At 36.1% G+C, this 17420-nt stretch overlaps 1 protein-coding gene across 2 annotated transcripts in view; it reads right to left on the bottom strand.

The window, feature by feature from the left end:
* The window catches only part of LOC150089350 (gamma-tubulin complex component 4-like), a 290737-nt gene that overhangs the window by 49025 nt on the left and 224292 nt on the right, over positions 1 to 17420 (bottom strand). For both annotated transcript variants that reach the window (XM_090389092.1, XM_090389086.1), the window contains exon 14: positions 8575 to 8691. In XM_090389092.1, coding sequence (XP_090245218.1) covers positions 8575 to 8691 — 117 coding nt within the window. The remainder of the gene's footprint in view (positions 1 to 8574; positions 8692 to 17420) is intronic.

The raw sequence follows: 17420 nt of genomic DNA, 5'->3' as shown, positions 1-17420 counted from the left end.
TCAAGGAATTAATCTTGGAAGCTACTACGCTCTTCATACCAACTAAGAAATATTGTTCAAGGTTTAAGCCTAAGTTGATGGGAGATGAACTGAGGCTCGTGGAAGAGAAGAAGATGCATGTAAATTATCAGGCAGCACAGAAGCCTATGGTAGATACAATCTAGTCTGTAATCAAATCACAAAGACAGTTAGGCAAATGAAGGAAAGTTACGAGAAATCTTTGGCAAAGGATCCAAAGAAAAACAGTAACAACTTCTTTACTCATGTAAACACCAGAAGGAAGGGATTGAATCAGATTAGTCCACTCGATATTGATGGTTTGACTGTTGATGATATTGTTAGGTTGCTAACAAACCGAATGAGTATTTTGCATCTACATTCACAAATGAGGAATTCTTTAGGGAAGGGGATGCCAGAAGTTTACCAAACTCTAACGGGGAGCTAAATGATTTTGTAATAACTGAGAGGAAAGTGGAAGAGAAATTTTCGAAGTTAAACACAGAAAAGGCACCTGGGGTGGATGGGATATATCCAGTTATATTAAAGGAGATAAGCAAGCCATTAGCCATAATTATGAGAGCATCCTTGGATTCGGGGGATGTCCTTGCAGACTGCAGATGTGTGAATGTATCCTCAATTCACAAAGGGTGACACGAGTAATTACAGACTGTTAGTTTAATTTCTGTTCCAGGGAAAATAATGGAATCACTGGTAAAATAAGTAACGCAGGATCACCTAGACAAGGCTACAATTATGCTTCAGACACATCATTGATTTGTTAAGGAGAAATCTTGTTTGATCAATTTGATTGGATACTACAATCTGGTAACAAAGAAACTGGATCCAAAAAATTATTTTGATTTCATGTACTTGGATTTCAGGAAAGCTTTTGATACTGTTACATATAAACGACTGCTTTACAAATTGGAGTGGGAAATGTGACATTAAGGACAAGTTGCTGCTATGCTATGGATAAAGGGATGGTTGAGTGGGAGAAAACAGAGTGGTAATCTGTGGACATTGTTCTTTGTGAAGTAACATTATTAGTGGAGTGCCCCAGGGTTTGGTGTTGTTTTCTATATTTATCAGTGATACTGATGAAGGCAAATCTGGTGTAATGTCTGATTTTGCAGACAATACAAAGTTTGGCAGAATGGTTAATAACAGGAATGACAGTATGCTGCTGCAACGGGATCCAGAAAAGTTAAGCAGATGGGCTGAGAAATGGCAATTGAAGTTAACTCAGGGTAGTGGAAAATGAAGAAGATTTGGGGGTAATTGTGCAGGCAGATATGAAGTTCTCTGAGCAATGCAAACAGGCTGCCAGGTCATGGGGTCTTGTCAATTATATACAAGAATTTTGCTAGCAGGGATAAGGAAGTGATTGTCCCATTGTATAAGGCAATTGCCAGGCCACATTTTAAGAAGAATCTGGAGCTGCTGGAATGATTACAGATAAGTGCAACAAGGTTGGTGAAGGGAGCAAAGGGGTGGTCATACCAAGAAAGGCTTCAGTTCTGCAAATTGCAGCCCTGGAGACTAGGCACCTATAATCTGATTGGAGGTGATCTGATTGCAGTTTTTAAGGTTGGATTGAGCAAGCTTAATGCTGATGGGATCCTTCCTCTTGTTCAGATTAGACACAATGCATGATGGGTACAAATTCAAGTTGAGGAAGAATGGTTGCAACATAAATGTGTGGAAGTTTGCCTTTAGCCAACAGGCTGGTTGATTGCTGGAACAAACTTCCATTTGTTGTTACAGAAGTGGATAGTTTAAATAAATTCAAGGAAGACCTAGATATACTAGCAGGGATAAGGAGGGAATGAATAGGTGAAATGAAAGGTAGTATCTTTTTTCTTTTTTGGCTGATGCTGTATAAGCTTGCTTTCTCCCATCATTTGCTAATGCTAACTTGTATCTTATTTACTGCAATTTGTAATTCAAAATTTTACAACAGAGTTATCTCAGTCTATTTCCATAGGGTGACTTCTCTTCAAAACTCTCCAAATCCAACTTCTGCTACACTCGGTTTAAAATGATTAAAATTATATATATTTTGTTAAAATATTTAAATATATTCAATCCTCTAAGCCAGTGGTTTTCAACCGGGGTGGGTGCCACGTAATTTGGATTTAAGTCACTTAAACTTATTATTTTTTAAAATTTATATGTTTATTTCATTATATAGAAAAGTGTACAGTATCTTTTTAATTGTGGTGATCTATAATTGATGTTTACTTAGTACTTCCATATAAAGAATAAAATTATTATATACTGTACATATATAATTTGTATTATGAAATGTAATTTTTATAATTATACTATTGTAATAACTATCATATAGCATATATTTTTTAATATTATATATATATACACAAAGGGAGAGAATTGGATCTAACAAGTAGAAAATTGAGTAGGGGTGAGGCAAAATAAAATAAATTACTTAGGGGTGCCGTTGTTGAAAACCACTGCTCTAAGCTGATGATTGACCAGACACCCCTGGGATCACAGCTAAAGGCCCCACCTGACCTATCCAATCCACCACAAAGCATTGAGTGACTGAAGACATTGTGTCAAAGTTTAAAATAAACACTGCTAAAATCACAGAATATACTAAAATACGATGATAAATAATTTCACAAAAAAAATTATGAATTATTTACTAAAAATCTGTTGCAAAATTTTAAATTTGGTTCAAGCATAGGATATATTAAGCCTTTGTTGCACTTGGTTTTATTGCAATTTTTAATTTATTACAAACAAAAGTAGAACTAGAAAATGCAGAGATGTTATATGTGAAAACTGCATACAGTTAATATCAGCATATAACTAATGAAGCGAATACTTGGAACTAAACAGTGCAAGAATTACAAAAACCATGTACTATACACTGTATGTGTAGATATAAAGGGATGGGTAGGATTTTAATCTTTTTGTGAGGGCACTTTTCAGGAACTTCAAATGAAGCTGATGAAAATATATTTAACATTTAACTTTATTTTCCATTTATATCAATTAGTATTCAGTTTATTTTGATAAATACGCTATTTTATCAAAAGTTGTGCGACCTTTTAGAAAATATATAATGACAGCTTCTGTGTATCTATTAATTAAAGTACAAAGCTGTTGGTATTATGCTCCACTCCTTTAAAGCACTTTTTAGTATCATGAATGAAGAAAGCTATCTTGGCCTTGCCCTAATTCTGCATTCTAATTCATCCCAAAATGTTCATTTCAGTTGAGGTTCAAGCTCTGTACTGGCTACTGCAACATTACACTGTTAATCTATTTGCACAATGCATTCACAGTCCCTTCCATAACATGGTCACATAGAATGTGTAGGGCACTTAGAATTTTCCATAACATTAGTGAGGGACTTATCATTCATAGATCTATGCACTTCAATCACTGGACGTAATTCATACCGGGATAAAAACCCCAGCTCAGAAAACATCACATCCCAACTTTACATTAGGGAAAACATTCGAGTATTAAGTGTTTTCTAGACATTATCCATATCCAAACATGTCCATCGATGAGACTGGAAGAGTGTAGCATGGCTTTTCACACACCACAGAACCAGTTTCCATTCACCCACAGCCCAGATTCAGTGTTCTATGCCATGCCAGTTAGTGGTGATTTTTTTTTTCTTCCAAAAGCCCGCAGATTTCAAGTTTTTAGTGAAATTTTACTATGTGTATCTCTCTCTCTCTCTCTCTTGTGTGTGTGTGTGTGTGTGTGTGTGTGTGTGTGTGTGTGTGTGTGTGTGTGTGTGTGTGTGTGTGTGTGTGTGTGTGTGTCAAGGAAATAGTTTTTCTGTGGAAGCCTACTGCATCAGACAGATTATGGCCGTTTGAGTTAAGTTTTTACACCTATGTGATTGTTTTTTTTTTTGGGCTCATTGGCACCTCCATTTCATTAATGTATCAACACTTATTCACTTAAGAATGGTTAATTTATGAACGAAAGCAAACATATTTCTTGCATCTATCTGTCATTTCCCTCTGAAACTGTTCTTTCAATGTTCTCATCATTTGGCATACCTATGAGCTCTGGCATTGACTTGGGCAGCTGAGAGCTTGAGGGGCCCCTCATTAAATAAATTAATATAAGGAGCCCACCAAGCTTTCAGCTGCCCAATTCAATGCCAGAGCTGACTCCTGTGCATCACGAAACACATCAGCAATCTCAAAGACAGAATGTGCTGGCCCCACAGGAGGTAGTTATTGTCAGTGCCTATTGTCAGGGAGACGGAGAATATATGCAAAAAGGATAGGCGGAACAGGACCAGGGTATGTCATGCAGGGGCAACAGTTCATGACGTTGTAGAGCAGATGTCATCTTTTAATGCACAAAAGGTGATGTTTGCACAAAAGGTGATATTGTTGTACACAGTGGCACTAATGACCTTAAGAGTAAGAGATCTGCAGATTTACTTAACAAGTACAGGTCAATGTTGTAAAAATGTTGCGAGTTAGGGTTAAATTTGAAAGTGTCTGCAATTCTGCACAGACACGATAGGAGGGAGTATATGATGAGAGCCTTGACAATCAATTCGGCCCAGGAGGCAATGTGCAAGGCTTGTTGAGGAGAATTTTTTTCAGCACAGTCTCTGTGCTTGTTAACAGGAGAGACTGCTTCTAGAGGGATGGGATACACTTAAATAGAAAGGGTGCAAGAATATTTGTAGTACTTTAAATTTGTCAATGTTAAACTTCATTTGCCACCTCTCAGCCCATCTGCTCAACCTTTCCAGATCCTGTTGCAGCAGCATAGCATCAGTAGTGTCCTTAACAACCCTACCAACTTTTGTATCGTCTGCAAACTTGGACATTAAGCTTGATATACCATCATCAATATTATTTATAAATACAGAAAACAATAATGGACCCAACGCTGAACTCTGAGGGACACCACTAATAACATTAGTAAACGACGAGCAGTGTCCATTGATTACCACTCTCTGTCTTCTCCCCCTCAACCACCCCTTTATCCATAGCAGCAATTTGCCTCCAATGCCACACTGCTCCAATTTGTGCAACAGTCTTCCATGTGAAACAGTATCAAAAGCCTTTCTAACATCCAAGTATATAATATCAAAGTTATTCCCTGCATCCAGTTCTTTTGTGACTGCATCATAGTATCCAATCAAATACCTTAACAAAACCATGCTGCCGAGCTATAACTGAAGTCTTGTCCAGATGATCCTGCAGTGCTTCCTTAACCAGTGCCTCCATTAATTTTCCTGGAACAGAAGTTAAACTCTCAAATCTATAATTACTTGTGTCAGCATTTGATCCTCCTTTGTGAATTGGGGTCACATTTGCACATCTCTAGTCTATGGGTACCTCCCCTGAGTCCAAGGAAGCTCTAATAATTATGGCTAAGGGTTTGTTTACTTCCTTTGCTGCCTCCGTTAATATAACTGGATAGATCCCATCCACCCCAGGTGCCTTTCTTGTGTTTATCTTCAACAATTTCTCCTCCACTTTACTCTCAGTTATTACAAGATTATCTAGCTTACTGCCAGATTTGAATACACTGCTGGCATTCCCCTCGCTGAATAACTCCTGATGTGTGAATTTCGATGCAAAATATTCATTTAGTTTGTTAGCTACCTGAGCAGGATCACGAACAGTTGAACCATCGATATCAAGTGGACCAATCTGATTCATCCCCTTCCTTCTAGAGTTTACATAAGAAAAGAACTCGTTACTGTTTTTCTTTGCATCGTTTGCCAAAGATTTCTAGTAATCTGTCTTTGCCTGCCTAACCTCCTTTGTAACTTGGTTACAGATCAACTTATATCTATCATAGGCTTCTGTGTCATGTGTTAATTTATATGTATCCCAAGCATTTTTCTTCTCTGTCATATGTCTCATTAGTTCATTTGACATCCATTTAGGCCTAAACCTTGAACAATATTTCTTAGTTGGTATGTAAAGCCTAGTAGCTTCCAGGATAAGTTCTTTGAATGCTTCCCATTTTGAATTTGCTGTTGGTAACATCATCAGTTGGTCCCACTGTATAGAATTTAAATACTGTCTCAGACCCACGTAGTCGCCTTTACGAAAGCAATAACCCTTCCCTTTACCCCTGATGGTAGTTACCTCTTTGAGTAAATCCCACTTCTGCACACTGTGATCACTGCCACCTAGTGGTTCCTCTATATGCAGATTCTTAATGCATGAAGAATCACTACTGATAATCAAATCAAGAGTATTACTCCCTCTAGTTGCCTCCCGAACATGCTGATGTAGAAAACAATCATCCAATAAATCCACAAAAGCCTTGATAGTGTGTGAGTGATCAACCCACAAATTCCAGTCAATATCTGGGAAATTAAAATCCCCTATTATAAGACTCTGATTTACTGGCCCACTCTATTTCTCTGTACAGTTTCTTATTATACTCATCAGAGTCATTAGGCCTATAGCACACTCCTACTCTCAATTTTGATCTCTTAATGCTTATGTCACACCAAACTGACTCGACACTGCACTGTCCAGCGATGTTGACTGGCTTCACTTCCTCGGATTTTATGTGTTTCTTAACTAATAGCATAACCCCTCCTCCATTCCTATCCTGTGTATACTTTCTGTAGATGTTGTACTCCCCAAATTCTAGTTCTGCATTCCTTACATCTGTGTGACACCACGTCTCTGATATCCCAACAATATCCGCCTTTGATGCGTTGAGCAATACCCCAAATTCATCAAATTTATTTACCAAACTCCTAGCATTGGTGTACACGCAAGTATACTATCACCTATTTCTATTCTTAGCTATCCTAACACAACCCATGTGTTTACTTGTACCACAATGACTCCCAGCAGTCTCTAAATATCATGCATCTTGTTTTCCAGGCTTCTGCTCATTCCAATAGAAGCAGTGCAAAAATCACTTTCACATCTTCCAGCGGCCACTGTTAATCTCTTAGTCCTTGTATCCCCCCAAGCTAGCAGTTTTCCGACCCACCTAACACTGCCTCGATAGCATCAGCAAATATTCTTGCACCCTTTCTATTTAAGTGTATCCCATCCCTGTAGAAGCAGTCCCTTCTGTTAACAAGTACGGACCAGGCTGAAAAAAATTCTACCCCTTGAGCCTTGCACAATCTTTCCAGAGCCGAATTGATCGACAAGGCTCTCACCACATACTCCCTCCTATCGCGTCTGGGCAGAATTGCAGACACTTTCAAATTCAACCCTAATTCACGGCTTTTTCAAAACCTTCCTCTCCTACCGACATAGCAAACTCTACTATTGCACTGATTCCCTTTTCTGCCAGTTCGACCATATTTCCTGAATGAACTGACTCTGGCCATACATTTTTCTGCACACATTTAACATTGACGGTTTTACTTCTTTCAGCAATAAAGCTATGATTCTGACACAGTCCACAATTGAGAAATCTTTCCGTGCCTCCATTACCTCAATAGATTTGGAATCAATTTTTTTCCAAAATCCATTGTAACGATTTTCTGATGTAAGGAGTTTAAAGGTGGATATAATGCCTTGATCTAATGGCTGAATGAAAGAAGTTGTATTAGCCTAGTACAACTGTAGTGGTAGGAGCAAAACTTCAACATTTGGATGACTTAAATCTTTTGGATGGCCTGGTGGGCTATCGAATAGTAATACAACTTTGAAATCTAAATTTTTCCACAAGTTCAATAGCACAGAACATAACATAGGGACTTCCCAACAAAATAAAATACAAGGATTTCTCAATATTTTTTTTTGACTAGTGACTAGCGGGAATTCAAAAAGAGTGGAAACGTTTCCCCCACACAAAAGCTTAAAAATAGTCTGTTATGTGACATTTACCAAAATTCTCTAACCGCGTTCAAGCGAGGATTGTCGCAATTTATCAATCGTGTTAGAGCAAAACCGTGTTGTAGAAGTACTGTGTTATACAGGAGTTGCCTGTATTTTATCTTGATTATGCTTTTATTTTTTGTGTATAAATTATGAAATTATTAAATTAAGTTATGAATTAACAAAATTGATTTTTTTTATCAAAAAATTCTAAAAATATTACTCTTTCTTCTGGTATTGACTTGATATTTTTTTTAGTTATACATTATAATTGCATGACTCTTTCAGGAAATACCAAATCGCACTGAAAGTTATATTATTATTCTCTGTAATTTGACTGAATTTGTAAGTAGGCATCACAATCACCACACAAATGGCACAATCCTTTCTTTTTCTTCTTGGTAACTGATATTCTCGATGTTTTGAGCAAATTTTTATGGCAGTTTCAAATGAAACTGTCTAAATTTTTCATTACTGAGAATCTGGATGCAATGCATTTATTTTAGCAATTTGGGTGAAGGACTGAATATGGTTGATGTATCATCAACCATATTCTGCTGACCTTGCTTCGTGTGACTCCATGTTACCAAAACTGAAAAAATTCTTGAATCAATTGAAAACATTCAGCGCACATTACAACTACTGAATGGACTTTCGGAAAATGATTGCCAGCAATGTTTCAGGCATGGCAGAGATGATGAAATGTATAAATTCAGAAGGAGAGAAATATGAAGGTAACCAAAATACATACCAGAGTCAATGAATTAAGCTGTATTAGCTCTCTCTGTCCTAAAGATTCTTGAACTCGAGAAACCAAACTGCAAAATGCTAAGCACAGATCCAAAATCTGCTGCAAACAGTTATATACCTGAAATAACAAGATTAAAATATATATAAAATATATCTCAAGTGAAATATATTTAAAAAAATTAATAGTTTTAAAAAATTAATAGCTTTAAAAAAATTAAAAAATTAATTAATTTTAATTAAAAATTAAAAATTTAAATTAAATTAAAAAATTTAATTAAAAAATTAAAAAAATTAAATTAATATATTTAAAAATTAATTAAAAAATAAAAAATTAAAAAAATTATTATTAGGATTATACAAGCATGCACTTTTACAAGGTCACAAATAACCCTACCTTTTGATTAGAATTAAGAGGATGCATAGTTCTAGTAAATATTAAGTGTTGTTCTCTTTTTTATTTTTTTATACTATACTGCTACTCAAAAGAAATCTATAAAGAAGTAAAAGGTACATTTTGGACTCTTTGTAAGAACAAAAATTTGATTTCAGTCTACAATCCACTAAGGATTTTTAACTAGTTACTTTTGTAGAATATAATAGCTAGGAAAATTTTTCAAATACCAGCTTGCAGATAAACTCTACTGCCATTATATAGAGACCACTATGATTTTTGAAAAGCTATTAATATGATTAATTACAAATGGGATATTCTTGAATCATAGCCTTTACCCCGATATTCTCAGTAATCATGCTATGATGATCTCTTCCTCATCCTGGCTACTAATTTGTCTTGTACATCAGTAGTATACAAATTATCAACTGCAGCCCCTTTGTGAGTTACAAATATATTCAGGGGCCATAAAAAATCACTGAACAATACCATAACTGTATGCAAAATACTCATGCTATTTGAGGTATAAGAAATATTACTGCAAAAGCAGGGCATATCCCCACTTCAAACTCACTAAATGATCATATCATGTTTGCTAATTAATGCATCAACCTAAAATTGTGGAGCCACTTTAAAATGAGTTGTCTTGGTATTGCATTACTTAAAAAAAAAAGGGGAAAAAAAATTAGTTAAGAACAAAGTTTTTCAAGTTTTGCATGTTCTCACAGTTTTGTAGGAACATACTAACTGTACTTCTTGAACAACAATTGAGTTATACAAAAACACAAAATTCGTTGCTTTTGTGTTCTCATTTTGGTGTGAATGGGACACACTTGGAAGTAAAAATGCTATCAATGAGCCACTCTCCAAGCACTCCACAGTAGCTTATTCAGTATGCCTCTGCTGCCCATTTGGAAAGGTCTGGGTCAAATTTCCATTGAAGACTAGAGGGATTTCAGAGGTCCTCTTCAATCACTGCTGTAATTAGCAAATCTCAAGCAGAGAGAGAGAGAGAGAGAGAGAGAGAGAGCAGGATTTTTTCCACGAGTTATTCCGAATTTTTCAGCCTGCACAACATGCAAATCAGCTTGTGAACAAAATATACACAGATATAATTGAAATGCACCACAGACCTGGGTAAATTATTTGAAACAACAAATAACAAATAAATTCCCAAATAACCAAAAAAAAAAAAAACCATCATATAATTTATTTTGCAAATAATTCAGTATCAAATAAAATTATTTAAAATAAAGTTAGGAAAACCATTTGAAAAATAATGTTAGTTATTGAAAAAATGTAATGGTAATGAATGTGTGTGTGTGTGTGTTTTTTTTTGTGATTTTCTCCTTAAAGAAGAATTAAAACAAGGGAGAATTTCTTTGTTTTGACACTTTTTGCATTTGACTCTCTTTGACTGTCTCTTTTTAGAAGCAAAACTATAAATTTTGGCCACCCTCCCATATCACCAAGCTTGCCCCCATCAATGGGAGAGACCTGTGGTGTGGCAGTTTCACATCTGCTTCAAACACAAAAGTGGTCATGGAAAACCAGCTACCAAGATGAAGAGCTAGCTCACCTTGTATGTGCCCACAGGCATGCGCACATGCACACACACCATTTCGGTACACCTATGGAGGACAGAAATTATTTAATTTTTTATTAATATATCATCAATCACTCAGTTCCAGTGCTGATTGAAATGAAACTTGGATTTATCAATGGAAAATTGATGGTCCAAATGTCATAAGTGAGTTTCCTCAAATCATTTCTGAAGAAAAGAAATTAGTTAGGTTAGGAAATCGGTAAAAAAAGATCCTGATGAAACCTACAGTAGTCAATTTCTAGAAAACTAACCTAGGATCTAAGAAAGTCTAGGAATAAAGTTTAGATGCTTTTGTGCCTGTGAATATCTCTGTTTTTCTTTATAAATCTACAGCTTTCCCTAACATTTACCCACTTTTTTAGTAAAAGCTATGCTCATTACATTTAAATACTTCAGAATGGAATACAGGAACTCTCCAACTTACGTAAGGGTTGTGTTCCGCAGAATGCTACGTAAGTCGGAATTTCCCCCATGCTTATGTAGCACTCACAACTGTGCTCACTGAATTGATTGAATAAAACAAGAAATGTTCGACAAACATGTGAACAGAATTATTTATTGTATTTATTCAATTTTTTATCTCATACACAGGAAACATTACAAAAGCGTGCAATTTAAAAAAATTTAAAATTATAAAATTACATAAAAAAGAGAAGCATATCAATCATTGACTTGTTTGTAGACTCCTTTGTAGCAAGCAAGCATATCATTCACCCCTGGTGGCTTTTTTCTTTTCATTGTAGATTTCTTTGTAGCAAGCAAACATATCATTTCCCCTCTTCTAACTTTTAAGAATCATTCGTTCTCAGGATCCATCTTCTCAAACCTTGCCAATGCAATTTCACGAAATGCCATTGCCATCTCTCTAGTGATGAAGTTATGAAAAGTTACGTCTGGGCTCCTCATTTGGTTCATCTTGAGCTTTGTTGGCATTTTCTTCTTTCACTATCACTGCCTGCAAGTCAATAAGTTGTTGGCTAGATAATTCCCTCTCTTCTTCCTCTATTAACTGCTCCACATGTTTGGCATCAACCACCAACCAAAATAGCTCTTTAACCTTTACAATCTTATCTGTAACCTCTTTGTATGTTTTATCTTTTTCAAATCCTTCAAAGCCTTTTACGTGCCATGGGCATATTTTATTCCATGTGGCATTTAAACAACTTTCAGTAATTTCTGCCCAGACCTTAATGTTTAAGATGGCGTGGTAAATATTTTAAGATTTCCCAAAGTCTCTTAAAGTAAAATTTTTCTTCCCATCTACTGCAGACAATGCCTGAGCAAATGCTGTGCATAAATAGTAAGCTTTTAAATTCGAAATAACACCCTGATCCATAGGTTGGATGAGGGAAGTCGTGTTTGGCTGTAGAAATATAACTCTCAAGTTCGAATTTAAATCATCTAGATGCATAGGATGACCAGGAGCATTATCTAATTGATGCAAAATCTTTATAAGAATGTTGTTGTCTTTACAATATTTTTCAACCTCGGGAATGTAGCAGCATTTAAACCAATCCTCAAAGAGAGATGTTGTTATCCATGCTCTCTGGTTCGATCGGAAATGCACGGGTAGGGTAGCTTTATTGATGCCCATAAATGCACAAGGATTTCCAGAATGGTACACAAGCAGTGGTTTTAATCTGTAATCTCCCGCTGCATTAGCACCAAGCAAGAGCGTGTCTTTTGATGCCTTGAACCTGGCATTGTCTTTTCCTCTTTGGCAATGTGTTTGATCTGGCATTCTTTTCCAATACAGAGCAGTCTCGTCAACATTAAAAATTTGCTGCGTTGAACAGTCCTGCCTTCAATTATTTTTTCCAACACATCACAAAATTTCTCTGCAGCTGCAGAATTGGCACTTGTGACTTCACCACATACTTTAACATTATGGAAACCAGTGCAATGCTTGAACCTATTAAACCACCCGTTGCTTGCTACAAACTTGAGTTGGGGTTTGCTGTACTTATCCTTAATATCTTTATAAATACTTGTTGCTTTTGCTTGAATGGTCATTAGACTCAGGAGCTTCTGAATCTGATTTTCCATCCATATTATTGACAGTTGTTCCATCTTCGATATAGTACCCAAACGCTGTTGTTGATCTTAAGTGCATTGATCCTTCGATAGTGCACCGTCCTTTAAAATAGTATTCACTGTTGAAGCAGCGAGACCTAATTCCCTTGCAATAGATGATAAACTTTGTCCGGCTTCTTAATTAATCATCTTCATTTCTAAATTAATTTTGTTTTGTTTCCAGTACTACCACCACTTGCACTTTTCGTTGGTCGCTTTTCCTTCATCATTGTAATACCTAAATATAAATGAAGAGAAGTTTCTGAAAATTTGTTTTTTATATGATTGAAGATTTCAGTGAAGGGGAACACATTTCACCATAATAGCATAAAAACTTACACAATTGCAGTTATCGGTATTATCGCAAATGCCATAAGATTGAGTTTACTACTCGTTTATAATTAGATGCACTAACAGAAAAGCCTAATAAATAGGAAAGTGAAAACTGTTTTTGTTGGTTTATGGTCATGACCTCCAGAAATATGCTTTAGAAAAAATATCACAAAGGTGTTCAAAACTGATTCTTATAATGGGAACATATGATAATGATGAAAGTGTATTGCAATTTTTATTATAAATACGACCTTTTAGAGAGATAAACAGCTTAGCAATACAGTACAGCGAAATTTTCAACTTCCAAGGGCTTGGAAAGAATTACAAAAAAAAACCCCCAATGTGTTATTGGGTTCACATTACGATATTTTCACGAAACCTCCATTTTTACCTATAGGATGCAAAATACACTTCCATGATTTTTTTAAGTTTGCACCGTCCGGCAAAAAGTTACGTAAAGTCAAAGTTCTGTAAGTCGAGTATTATATAAGTTGGGGAGTTCCTGTACTTATTTATATATTTTTGAGCCAAAATCACCTATACTATTTACTATATCCCATTTTATAATTAACAACCTACTGAAGTTTTATGATTGTTATCATTTCATAAAACATCCCATTTAAATTTAGGCTGTATTATTATTTTTTTTCCCCATTAATGTGGGAATTTTTTCTCTGTATCATTGTCCTTTTTTACCACTGCATGTTTTATAGTCAGCTATTTTTTCCAAGGTCTTTTCCTGTATTCACATGGTCATCCTCTCTCATATGTACACATCTGAAGAGGATTATGGAGTCTTCTGACACGAACATAAGTATATACGCTGCAGGATATAGGCTGAGAATATATATCAAAATTCCAAGGAGAAAAACACTCTTAAACACTCTCAGAATGAACAGAAATTACAAAGGTACTATGGTTACATCAATTGAACTTGTATTTTGCATATAAACAAGAAGCCAACCCTCTGTTATTAAGTATTCAAACTTTGTAAATGAGTCACACATGAATAGCCCATTATACTCAGCTATATTCACACAGGAAGAAAAAGCCATGTGCCATATAAATTAGAAGTTGTTTTACAGAATAAAAATTTTCATAGAACAAAAGTCACGATTTCTTTCTATTCCCACATCTACTTTTTTTTTTTTTTGATAAAATTAATAATTTGAAAAATAATTGATTGATAAATACCACTCTACAGTTCCCACAACCCTTCAACCATCATAGCACGTAAGCAATAAAGATTCCTTTTGCTCAGAAGATATTGCTAAAATCAGATTTTACACTAATAATTTCAGATTATAAGAAAATGAAAATAATCACTTAATCCAATGAACTAACTAAAAAGAAATCAAATAAGTACTCAAATCAAATTATGTCCAGATTTAACACAACCTAACCTAAGAACTCTTTATTGCATACATAAGGTGCACACCGTATACAACACCCATCAAGGCTACAAGCCAAGAGTTTACATGAATGGATAATACAACGTAATAAAAGGATGGGGGAATAAACATATTATTACTAATTATACAACTAGTATATTATACAAGTACTATAAAATGATCTGAATAACAAAAAAAAAATGGACTCAGGGGAGGTACCCACAGACTGGAGATGTGCAAATGTGACCCCAATTCACAAAGGAGGATCAAAGGCTGACACAAGTAATTATAGACCTGTGAGTTTAACTTCTGTTCCAGGAAAATTAATGCAGGCACTAGTTAAAGAAGCACTGCAGGATCATTTAGAAAAGACTTCAGTTATAGCTCGGACACAGCATGGTTTTGTTAAGGGGAAGTCTTGCCTGACCAATTTGATTGGATATTATGATGCAGTCACAAAGGAACTGGATGCAGGGAATAACTTTGATATTATGTACTTGGATCTTAGAAAGGCTTTTGATACTGTTGCCCATGGAAGACTGCTGCACAAGTTGGAGCAGTGTGACATTGGAGGCAAATTGCTGCTGTGGATAAAGGGGTGGCTGAGGGGGAGAAGACAGAGAGTGGTAATCAATGGACACTGCTCGTCGTGGACTAATGTTATTAGTGGAGTCCCTCAGGGCTCAGTGTTGGGTCCATTATTGTTTTCTGTATTCATAAATGATATTGATGATGGTATATGAAGCTTAATGTCGAAGTTTGCAGACGATACAAAGGTAGGCAGGGTTGTCAAGGACACTACTGACACTATGCTGCTGCTGCAACAGGATCTGGAAAGGTTGAGCAGATGGGCTGAGAGGTGGCAAATGAAGTTTAACATTGACAAATGTAAAGTACTACACATAGGAAACAGCAACCCCAGAGCAACGTATCAACTCTGTGGTACTACACTGACAGTAGTAGAGAATGAAAGGGACCTGGGGGGTGGTTGTGCAGGCAGATATGAAGTTCTCTGAGCAGTGCAGACGGGCTGCAAGAGTAGCTCATGGTGTATTGTCAATGATACATAGGAATTTTTCTAGCAGGGATAAGGAGGTGATTATTCCCTTGTATAAGGCAATGGTCAGGCCACACCTAGAGTACTGTATACAGGTCTGAAGGCCTCATTTCAAGAAGGATGTAGAGCTGCTGGAACGAGTACAGAGAAGGGCAACAAGATTAGTGAATGGAACAAAGGGGTGCTCTTACGAAGAAAGGCTTAAGTTTTGCAAATTACAGTGTCTGGAGACTAGGCACCAGCGAGGTGATCTGATAGAGGTGTATAAAGCCTTGAATGGTTTGAGCATGATCAATGCTGATGGGATTCTTCCTCTAGCTCAGAATAATCACCTGAGAGGGCATAAATTCAAATTGAGGAAAGACAGATGTAGGATAGACGCGCGGAAATTTGCCTCATTAGTTCATTAGATAACCATTTAGGCTTAAACCTTGAACAATATTTCTTAATAGGTATGAAACTTTTAGTAGCATCCACGATTAATTCCTTGAATGCTTCCCACTTAGAATTTACTGTTGGTAACATCGTCAGTTGATCCCACTGTACAGAATTTAAAAACTTTCTGAGACCACTGTACTCACCTTTACGGAAGCAAAAACCCTTTCCTTTACCCCTGATGGTAATTAAATCTTTAAGTAAATCCCACATCAGTACACTGTGATCACTGCCACCTAGTGGTTCCTTTATCTTCAAATTCTTAATACATGAATGATCACTGCTGATAACCAGATCAAGAGTATTACTCTCTCTAGTTGCCTCTCGAACATGCTGCTGCAGAAAACAATCATCCAATTAATCCACAAAAGTCTGACTAGTGTGTGAGTGACCAACCCACAAGTTCCAGTCAATATCTGGGAAGTTAAAATTCTCCATTATAAGACATTCTGATTTACTAGCCCACTCTATTTCTGTGTACAATTGTTCATTGTACTCATTCGAGTCATTAGGCCTATAACACACTCCTACTCTTATTTCTGCTTTTGCAGTGCTTATGTCACACCAAACTGACTCAACAGTACACTGTTTATCTATATCAACTGGATGCACTTCTTTTGATTTTATGTTTTTTTTTTTTAATTAACAGCCTACCACCTCCTCCTTTCTATCCTGTCTATCCTTTCTGTACACATTGTATTCCCCAAATTCCAGTTCTGCATTCCTTATATCTGTGTGACATCACGTCTCTGCTATCCCAACAATATCGGCCTTTGATGTCTTGTACAATACTTCAAAATTCATCAAATTTATTTACTATACTTCTAGCATTGGTATACATGCTCCTATTCCTAGTTACCCTAGCACATCCATATACCCACCTATTTCATGATGACTGCCATCCGTTCCTGAAACCACCCAACATCCCTCACTCCAGGTCGCTACTTATTCTAATAGAAGTTGTGTAAGAATCATCTTCACCTCTGCCTGCAGCTACTATTAGGCCTTGTATCCCCCCAAGCTATCAGTTTTCCAACCCACCTAACACTGCCTCGATAGCATTAGCAAATATTCTTGCACCCTTTCTATTTAAGTGTATCCCATCCCTGTAGAAGCAGTCCCTTCTGTTAACGAGTACGGACCAAGCTGAAAAAAATTCTATCCCTTGAGCCTTGCACAATCTTTCCAGGGCCGAATTGATCGACAAAGCTCTCATCATATACTCCCTTCTATCGTGTCTGGGCAGAATTGCAGACACTTTCAAATTCAAATAACGAAATAAGTAATCAAATCTAATCAACCAAAAATTCAAATAGCCATTCAAACCCAACAACATCTTTAAGCTTATTTTGACAACCAAACAATGTTAAATAATTATTTGAAAATATAAATAACATTATACAATCTTATTTCAAAGTTTTTTTTTTTTTTTTTTTTTTAAGAATGGATTATTATTGAAATAATGCCCAGGTGCTTCAGTGCTGCTTAATAATAATAATTTGAATTTTTTTTTTTTTATTTTTGTCTCCTCAAAGAAAGTTCTTCTGCACTACTACATTTA

The sequence above is a fragment of the Mastigoproctus giganteus genome, chromosome 2, assembly GCF_048544385.1.
Source record: "Mastigoproctus giganteus isolate SK-2022 chromosome 2, ASM4854438v1, whole genome shotgun sequence".
Lineage (NCBI taxonomy): Eukaryota > Metazoa > Arthropoda > Arachnida > Uropygi > Thelyphonidae > Mastigoproctus > Mastigoproctus giganteus.
The sequence above is the reverse complement of the archived record's forward strand: the minus strand, read 5'-3'. Positions and strand labels throughout refer to the sequence as shown.